At 58.6% G+C, this 9,589-nt stretch overlaps 1 protein-coding gene and 1 long non-coding RNA gene across 4 annotated transcripts in view; one reads left to right on the forward strand and one right to left on the reverse strand.

The window, feature by feature from the left end:
- The first annotated feature begins 6 nt into the window (after positions 1-6).
- LOC144225628 (uncharacterized) lies at positions 7-4,872 on the forward strand. 3 transcript variants are annotated; one of them, XR_013333353.1, is made up of 3 exons: positions 7-424; positions 1,912-2,132; positions 2,760-3,176. It is a non-coding gene; the product is annotated as an uncharacterized LOC144225628 (long non-coding RNA). The 3 variants fall into 3 exon arrangements; XR_013333354.1 differs by lacking the exon at positions 7-424 and adding an exon at positions 3,478-4,872 and having other exon boundaries at positions 437-2,132; positions 2,760-3,074; XR_013333352.1 differs by lacking the exon at positions 7-424 and having other exon boundaries at positions 433-2,132.
- Positions 4,873-6,375: 1,503 nt separating this feature from the next.
- STMN3 (stathmin 3) overlaps positions 6,376-9,589 on the reverse strand; it is a 9,561-nt gene continuing 6,347 nt past the window's right edge. The window contains exons 2-4 of the mRNA XM_077756818.1: positions 8,929-9,024; positions 8,484-8,659; positions 6,376-6,847 (exon numbers count right to left, since the gene is read on the reverse strand). Of these exons, the coding sequence (XP_077612944.1) occupies positions 6,701-6,847; positions 8,484-8,659; positions 8,929-9,024 (419 nt within the window). The 3' untranslated portion in view covers positions 6,376-6,700. The remainder of the gene's footprint in view (positions 6,848-8,483; positions 8,660-8,928; positions 9,025-9,589) is intronic.

The raw sequence follows: 9,589 nt of genomic DNA on the forward strand, positions 1-9,589 counted from the left end.
TCGTTTCGAGCGTGTGGGGGCGCGTCGGCCCGGAGGCGGGCCCCGGAGGCGCAGCTCGCGTCTGCGGCTTCCCGCTCGGCCAGGCCGAATCCTGCAATTAGCCGGTTTCCGGTAGCAAGCCTTCAAAGGGGCTGTCAGCGATCTTTCTGAATGCGCGCTGCGTCCTGCAGCGCTCACCCCAGCCGCAGTGTCCTGTGCTGTATCCACTGGATGTGCGCTCATTTACATTTAAGTTAATTAAAATTCGGGTCCTCAGCTTTCACGGAGCCGTGAGAGACAGCCAGATGTGGGGTTGGGGAGCGCTGAGAGTTGCTCTCGCTCACTCTAATTACTTTTAATTACAGGCGAAGCCCTTGCGTTTTTACAGAACGTAAGCTAAGAAACATTACTCAGTTTTTATGGAGTACCCTCGATTTGGGAGCAGGTACAAGCATCCTTGCTGTTTGATTGAAAAGGTGCAGTGGGAGCCCCAGGGCGGTGGTCATCGAGCTCCATCGGCCGTGTCCACAGCCGGGGCGGTTGTGCGGCTTCACGCTCTGGGCCCGAGAACGCGAGGACTCTGCAGTGGTGTGGTGGCCGGCGTATTCCTTGGTCGGCCTGCTGTGGGTCTCCCTACCTGCACCGGGCAGTCGAGGGGGCAGCACCCAGAGGGTGTCTTCGGCCGCCCACTCGGGGAACAGGGCGAGCAGTCTGAGCTCTCCTGACGTGGGTGTGATTTCTCTCAATGCTAGCAGCTGCCGGAGAAGTACCGGCCCCCACCCCCACCCCCTGCTGCTCCCAGGGAGGGCACAGGGGAGGCAGGAAACAAATGCCTGGTTCAGGACCTAGCATGAGCTCGTGCTCAGACTTCAGCAGGAAGATTGCTGAACACCATTTTCCACCCTGGAGGTTTTCAAGCAAACTTCATTTCAGTGATGTTATAATGAGAGTGACAGTTTCATTCTGTTTTCAGTCTTTTAGAGCGTACTTAAACCAGTGATGGGGGAAAACATTAGTTTTTAAGATGATACTATTGAGGGGGACCTGGGTGGCTCAGATGGTTGAGTGTCCTACTTCGGCTCAGGTCATGATCTTGTGGATCGCGAGTTCGAGCCCTGGGTAGGGCTCTGTGCTGACAGCTCAGAATCTGGAGTCCGCTTCAGAATCTGTGTCTCCCTCTCTCTCTGCCCCTCCACCTCCCCTGCTCCTGAGTGCACGCTCTCTCAAGAATAAAGAAACATTTTTTAAAAAAGTTTTTAAAGATTATGCTATTGAGCTTCTGCCAGTGGTGCTGTTTTATTATCTGATAGATATGAGGATGAGTGTGCACGAACCGTGTCTGTGTTTGTCGTTTATCTGAGCTTCTTTGTCCTCACGTTCGTGAAATAAAGTCAAAGGGAGACTGCTCAGAAGGGCGCTGGAGACATACTGTGCACGTGTGGCGCCTGAGAGAGCGTGCACGTGACAGGGTGCCTGCACCAGCTGCCTGCCACAGTGGCCAGCAGCCCGAGTCTGGGCACCCAGCATCCCTGGCCTCTGCTCTCTGTGTTTGGGCTGCTGCATGACCTCCACTTTGCCTGCCATAGGCCCTCAGGCTCAGCATTGGAACCTGTGCTCACCTTTTTGTCTCCCAAAGAACAAAGTCGCAGCACTGGGCTCTGCTTGGCTGACAGGATAAATAAGTTTATACTTTGGGTTGGGGGTGACTTCTCCCCAAGAACACCCATGTGAGATTCCCAGGCCACCACAGGCTCCCAAGGGACGGGAGGCTTTGCCCTTGGTTTGTTGCTAAGGAAGGGAGATCACAGTGTCTTGCAAGTCATTGACCTCAGACTTTCTGACAGTGCCTGGACCCCATGGAGGCCATGAGACCATGGGTGTCATCCAGGCCCAAGGATACTGTGGGGTCACCATACCCCACCCTCTCCTCAGGCTCTGCTTCATTCGGCTCCCCACCAGACAGGAAGCAAGACAAACGCAGGCACCCGTTCTGCCAGCAGTTGGCCCTCCCCTCCGGCACTCTGCAAGAGCGTCGGCCAAGGCGGCTCAGCGCTGGGAGCTTCAGAACCACATGTGGGGACGAGGCGCACACAAGCTCCAGACAGAGCAGAGGATGACAGAAGAGTGTGAGAAGTTCACATTGCCCCCAACTTGTAAGAAACTGCCCCATGTCAAGCTTTGGTTTAATATTAAAGAACAGGCTATTAATACACACTTTCCTTCAACCGTGGGTCTGAAGCCAGATTTTTTTCATAGGCTTCATTCTCACTAATTTTTTTCCCTAGGAAAATATCACTCATTTGTTGTTGTTTACATTTTTATTAGTGCACAAATATGCACAGGGGAGAGCAGAAAGAGGGGGAGAGAGAATCCCAAGCAGGCTCCACGCTGTCAGCACAGAGTCCAACTCTGGGCTTGATCTAATGAACGCTGAGATCATGACCTGAGCTGAAATGAAGAGTCTGATGCTTAACCAACTGAGCCACCCATGTTTTTTTTTTAAGCAAACATTTTTGTTAGATATTTTGCCACAATATCACTATGTTTTCACCAGGTCACTAAAATCAAATGTAATTTTTCAGGGTCCAGTTAAAACCCTAGAGCCCTTGTCTTTTTTTTGTTGTTTTTCCACTTTGCTTTTATTTTATGTCTTTTATGGTTTTATTTCACTTTAGTTTTCCATTATTTTGTCATTTTCCATAATATCTTAGGAAATTTCTAAAAATAAAGGGGTTTATCTTGTAATTTGAAACTTTTTTGTTAATGTTTATTCATTTTAGGGAGACAGAGCCCGAGCAGGAGGAGGACAGAGCGGGAGACACAGAATCCAAAGCAGGCGCGACGCTCTGAGCTGTCGGCACACAGCCTGCCACGGGGCTCGAACTCAGGACCTGGGAGATCATGACTAGAGCCGAAGTGGGCCGCTTAACCGGCTGAGTCCCCCCGGCGCTCCTGGAAGCCCATTCTTGGGACTGAAAGGCTGTTTTTCCAACATCCGGAGCTAGGCGAGCCCAGGAGGACGCTCCGGCCCGGGTTTCAGAGGAAGCACAGCCTTGTGACGCCTTGATTTTTGGCTTCTGGCCCCAGAACTGTGGGTGAATACATTTCTGATGTTCTCAGCCCCAGTTCGTAGTACCTATCACAGCAGACCTAGAAAACTAATAATCAGTGTTGAATCGCAAAACTTGTTCAGCGAAGAGAGACTGCCGTGGTGTGGTCGGTGCTCGCTGCTTCTGCCCCCACCTGCGTGTAGCCACGGCTGAGCTCACCTGATGGGGTGTGTGAGAAGCTGCAGGGAGGCCCTGCCTGGGACAGTCATCTTTCTGGGCTGCCATCTGGCCTGTTTTGCTAGATGCCGTATTTTGGGGTGGGGGCCTGCTGCAGCCCCAGACACTGAGTGAATACCAGCTTGTCCACAAACACAGGGTCACTAAGGCAGAATGCCTAAATGGGATTTAAATATGCCCATAGATCCTTTGACATCCTTCCTCTCCATAGGTGGAACCTGAGTCCTCCCCAGGGCAGGCTCTCCGTGGTGACCCGCTGCCGACAGGACAGGCGTGTGCTCCGCCCGAGATCGGCTCACGCAGCTGCCCTGTGTCCCCTCGGACAGCTCGCCCCGGGAGGACCAGCCCTGAGGAGGGTCCACGGGGCGATGACCTGAGGCTGCCTGCCGACTCCACACGAGCGGGGCAACCCGGGGAGCCTCCAGCCCCGTCCGGCCAGCAGGTGGCCAGGGCCTCGGTAGAGACGCTGAGCAGACGGCCCAGCTCCTGGGGCCCTGACTTACGGACGCTGTTAGATGAAGGGTGTTGTCTGCTTGGGGTAACTCGTTTCACAGCGGCAGATAACTAATACAGGACGGGCTTCCCAGAAGGACTCCTGCCTTTCCTTTTCTTGGTTAGGGAAGCGTGACCCGCCTGTGAAGGATCCTTCCATGTGCCAACTGTGGCAGATGCCGTCTGCCCCTCGATGCCTGATTAGGGCCCCCTAAAAATTGAGAAGCCCTAGTCTGTGACCAGCCTGATCCTCTGGGAATCGCAGGCTCTGTGGCACACACGCGTCTGTGTAACAGACCCAGGCATGCAGAACGCACGCCTCATAAGATATTTTCGGCTCGCTCCCTTTCCCTCCCATTGTCCCCAGGCTTCTGATGGCTCTGTCTCTTGTGCAGCTGTGTGTCCCAGATTCTGACTTTTCCCACCTCTTCCTGGGCAGGGGAGGGCAAGGATATGGTTCTCACTGTGTCAGCCTGGGGAAGTAGCTCAGACTGCCCCCAGAGAGGGCCGGGAGTGTGGCGGGCAGTGAGGGGGTCTCTCTGGACCCTGGGGAGCCTGGACCTGAGCAGAGGCTGCGTGGACACCTACCAAACATGCCTCCTCCCTAGCAGCGGGGTCCCTGCTGGGCACCCCAAGCGGCTACTTGGGTCTCATGGGACAGGCAGGTCACCAGTGCTGAGTCCAGATGTCTGCTCATTCTCTTTTTGCCGCTCAGGGAACCCGTTTTCTGTCTGTGAGCAACAGCTGCCCAGTGGGGTCCACAGAGCTGTGGGGTCCGTCCCTGGGAGGCTAGACCCACCCACATCTGAGCAAGACCCACAGGACGCTACAGTGAGAAAGACAAGCCTCGGGCCCCCACGTGTGCCCCGTAGCAGCAGCCCCCGCCTCCTCCCTCACACTCCCACTGTCTCCTGGGGCTCCAGGGAGGAAAATGGCCTTGTGTGTCATTTCCACGCTTACTTGTTAAAGCCTCCATGGTCCTTGGAACTGTCCGTCGTGGTGATTAAAACAAGCTTGATAAGGGGCTCTGGGGTAAGCACTCACACACTCACGAGGAGTGACCCTGCAGCCCTGTGCAGGATGCACAGGGGACGCTTCAACCACTTCTTAAACATGCAAGTTGTTTTTCCTTTAATTATTCATTCGGTTTAATTTAAAGTTCACTTTCGCTACGTGGATGACGTGGGCACAATGACACTAGGCTTCCGCTGTGAGAGCTGCCGCTGCTCAGAGACCCAGGCTTCCGTTCTTCCACTTCCCTCTCTTGGGTTCCACGTGTGGGTTCCAGTCCTAGCCTGTCACTCCCTCGGAGGCCGTGTGGGCGGGAACACGGAGAGTGGGTGGGGGTCCCGACTTCCCCATAAGCCTGTCTCAGGGAATCGGCGTCCGTCTGTGCGCTCTGGCTGGGTCCTGGGAGACGGCCAGCGCCGCCCCTGCAGGTTTCTGTGGGACGGAGGCCAGGGGCACGGGGCGCTGAACCCACCTGGTTTCTGAGGTGCCGGCTCTGGGTCCTGCAAGCGCCCGCAGGCTGTCGCCTCATGCTTTCCAGAGGACGGCCAGCACGCACCTGCCTTTGGTGCTCAGGCGGGGGATGGGGCTGCTGTGGCTGCGGTGACACAAGGGCCGGACGCCGCCCGTGTCCAGCAGGTGAAGCCGGGGGTCTGGAGACGGGCCCCCCCGGGCCGAGGCAGGGGGAGGGGAAGGAACCCAGTCCAGGAAGGTGTTGGCAGGAGAGACCTAGGGCCGGGTCTCCAACTTGCAGGCTGCCCAGAGGGGGCCACGGGCCACGAATGTCAAGGATGGGTGAGGCAGGAAGGTGGTTTGGGAAGCCCGTCCCTCAACATCTGAATCTGCAGGCAGCTGGGCCCCTACTCCCCTTGCTGTTTCTTCCCTGAGGGCCGCCTGTGGCCACCACCCACTCACGCTTGGCCACACCTGTGCAGAGGTGAGCCTGGAAGGCCCACGGCCCAGAGCATCATGGGAGCATCTTTCTGCCAGAGTGAGGGCACGGGAAGGGGCCAAGACTCACAGAGCTCCGAGGACGGGGCGCCCCAAGGGTCTGTAAAGCCCAAGGGGAGAGGCGCAGTGATGATGGAGGAGGGCGCCCCCACACGAGTGCTAGGCCAGAAGCTCTGGGAGGCGGGCGCTCCTGGGAGGAGGGGTCAGCAAGGGGCACCCACAACCCTCTAGACCATGGCAGCTTGCTCTTCGGTCCCTGGTGGAGAAGGCCCGCTCCCCAGAGACTCAGGCCAGGCCGTATCCTGCCTCACCCCCACCTCAGCCACAGGCAATGGCTGCGGCCTCCCAGGCCAGCTCAGATCGTCCCCTGCAGACCAGGTGGTCTCGGGGGACCCCTCTGCGACCGCAGTAAAAGGCTGCAGTCTGTACCCACCACTTACAAAACAGTCCCCCGGCCGTCGCAGTGACAGGATGCCCCGGCCACACTCTGCCCCGAGGTCTTTCATTCCTCCCCCACCCTCTACTTGCTCAGCCCCTCTCCCACCCGTGAACACACAGATGGTGTCACCTTTGCCTGTCGGCAGGGAGCTGGCTCTGTGGACGGGCCCCAAGTGACAAGGTGCTCACAGGACGACCGGCATAAGGACCTACACGTTCCTGCTACCACCACTGGATTTATTGAGGCTGCCACCACATTTGCTGAGAGGGCCACCAAGAGGGGACCCAGCCACTGCCTGGCCTGGTGTCTGAACTGAGGGACTGTGTGCCACCTCCTGGTGACTCCTTGAGGGAGCACCTGTGGAGAGCGACAGGCCGCAAGGACTGGACAGCTCAGAGCAGAAGGAGAAGCATGAGCGAGGAGTGCAGGGTCGGGAGGGGCAGGAACCAAAGTTGCATCTAGACAAAGTGGGACAAGACGAAACCAGAACCCGCATGTGCTGACGCCTCCTCTCAGGGTCCAGGCGCCTCTGACCCGCGGCCCCTCAGCCGGACATCTCCTCTCGCTGCTCCTTGTTCCTGCGCACTTCGGCCGCGTGCAGCTCCTGTGAGGACAGGTGGAGGTGGGCGGCGCCCTGTGCCACGGTGGCTTGGCAGGGGGGCGGGGGCTGCCCCTCCCTCACCCCCGGGTTTCAGGGACCCTCCCAGGTGCGGGAGAAGCGACCAACGAGGGCACCTTAGCAACCAGGACTGAGGAACAACAGAGCAGTGGAGGTGCCTGTCATCCTCTGAAAGTGTGGCGGAGCGTGGGGGCTGGCCCTTAGCGCGACAGGGGTTGCGCCCAAACCAGAGAGGGGGAGTTGGAACTCAGGTAGCTTCCTTGGGTTTGGGGGCTCCCCGGCACCAACTTGGTCCCCACCCTGTGGTATGAGGCAGAGGCCACTCCCAGGGGTTCCGGCCAGGGGGGGGCCTCGCCTCACTCTGGGCTGTCTCCAAGCAGGACAGGGAGCAGCCGGGTGCCAGAGCGCTGGTGGTGCAGCGGGCAGGTGCCAACCAGAGCAAGGGGCTCACCGGGGCTTCCCCGGCCCCCAGCCTAAAACGGCTCCTCCCCTCTTCTGGCTCAAATCCGGCATACACGTCCTTCCGTGCACTTCCAAAAAAATGACCACCCGTCTATTACTGCGGCTATTGGCCCTGTCCCCTCGGGAATGGACCATGGGCCTTGGCTCTGGCACTGTGAGAGGCGCCCAGTAAACGCAGGCAGAGCTCGCCTTCTGNGTCGGCGAGGGTGTCCGCCGGGTCCCGGTTTGCCTGGGACTTCCTGGGCTTTACCACCGCAAGGTCCACGTGCCAGCGGAAGCCTCAGCCCCAGGCAGCCCGGAAGCTGCTGACCCTTTCTGCACGGACTCGTCTCAGAGATGCCCCTCCCTCCAGGCCGAGTGAGCCCACCCAGCAGGGCGGTGGTGGTGCCCTCAGGGAATGGAGGAGCCGAGCGAGTTCAACTTGGGGGCCGTCACTGAGCCTTCACCGTCTCCTTTTCAAAATAGGTGCATGCTGTGCACCAGGTTCTGAATTCCCTAAGGTGCGGGGAGCTGTGGACGGGCCCCCAGAGACGGGGAGAAGGGACTGGTTGGGGCGAGAAGCCCGGGACTGCCGGCTCTGCAAGGTCTGTCCCCCCCCCTTGGGGGAGGGGCTGCCTGGTGAGGGCCAGAGACCCGAGGATGATCACTCGCAGCTCCTTCAAAGGCTGCTGGGCCTGCCCACGTGCCAGTCACTGCTGGCTAACCCTAGGAGGCCTGGGTCCCCAGGTTCTACTGGGACATGCTACAGGGTATCCGGAGCCATTAGCCCTGCCCAAGGGGCAGCCCTCAGCACTGCACTCCTGACGGTACTCGTGCGTGTTTCAGTCTCCATGGGGCTGATGTGAGGGGAAGGGGCAGGGAGGGAGCCTGGGGACCCCTGAGGTCCGAGCAGGTCTGGGCTTGCAGCCGCTAACACATGGCCCTTTGTTCTCACTTCTCTGCCCTGGTGAAGGATGCTAGCCCAGCCTCCTGTCCTAGGACTCCTCCTGGTCATGGCCAAGGACATCCCCTCCAACAGTGTCTGCTTCCCGTCCCTCTCTAGCTGGCCAGCATTGGGGATCCCTTATCCTTCCTGCCCCATTCTGATCTCCCAAGAGGCGATCCAGGGAACCATGAGACCCCTCCACCCCAAGCCAGCAGCCAAGCAGCAGCTTGGAGTACCCTGTGCCTTGGGGCCCCTGTCTGTGCCCAGCCAGGCCTGCTGGTCACCTGCATCAGGATCTAGAGGTAGATGTGGGCTCCTCACCTTCCTCCGCTCCTCAGCTGCCTCCAGCCGCTTCTGCAGCCCCTCCAGGGAGGTGTCCTTCCTCTTGGGGGGAGAAGAGAGCACTGGGCTCTCAGGGGACAGGTCAGAAGGGGATTTGAGGATGACCTCGAAGCTCTGGCCAGAGGCCCTCTTGTCCAGCTGCTTCACCTCCATGTCTGCAAGGCCAGATGGAGACTTCAGAATGCTGAGCACACATCCAAATCAAGGGCTGAGGGAGGGAGCATGGCTGTTCATGCGGGACTCCCAGGCCTGAGCCCCCAGGACCACCCCCCCACCAGAGGCTCCCTCTCCAGAAGCCAGCTGGGTGTGAGTGTGTGTGTGTGTGTGGGGGGGGATGTTGGAGAGGCCATGGGAGCAGGGAACAAGGTAAGGAGGAGGCAGGCACTGGCCGAGCTGGACCTGTCAGTGGCCCTGGGACACTCACCCCCGTACTGGTAGATGGTGTTGGGGTGTGGCTGTGAGTAGAAACAGGAGCAGATGAGCGACAGCACTGACAGCTCCTTCATCTTCTCCTTGTAGGCTGTGGGCGTGAGGCCAGCGTGAGAGGCCGCCATGACCTCCCCTCCCAGCGCTCCCATCTTCTGCTCCCCAGCAGCCTCCCCACGTTGTGTCTCTCTGGAAGTCTATTTATCTCGCTCTCTTTTCTGTTCCCTTGCCTTTCCTCTCTTCTTCCCTCCCCCACACCCTTCCCAGAGGCCAACGTTGTCTTTCCCTGGGTACCCCTCTCCGTGTCCTGCATTGTTCTCCCTGATCCAGGCTCTCCGAGCTCCCTCCCTTCTTTTCTCTCTCTCTCTCGGCATTTCTGTTTGTCTCTGTTCACCTTTCCGTCTTCCTCACTCTCTTTCTGTTACTCTCTCCTGTATCTTTCCACGTCTACGTGACTCTTTGTCACTGTATTTTCCCAATTCACCCTCCCTGGCCTTCCTTGTACTTCTCTCCCCTTCCTTCCTCCCCTTTCCCTCTCACGGGTATCAACCACCGCATCAGGTGTGGAGCGGCTGCAGGAAGCACTTTCTCGGGCTGCCCACTTGGGTGAAGCCCTCAGACTTCCACCTGTGCACCCCCCCCCCCCCCCCCCCCGACTT

Source organism: Crocuta crocuta, unplaced genomic scaffold (genome assembly GCF_008692635.1).
Source record: "Crocuta crocuta isolate KB4526 unplaced genomic scaffold, BGI_CrCroc_1.0 scaffold613, whole genome shotgun sequence".
Taxonomy (NCBI): Eukaryota; Metazoa; Chordata; class Mammalia; order Carnivora; family Hyaenidae; genus Crocuta; species Crocuta crocuta.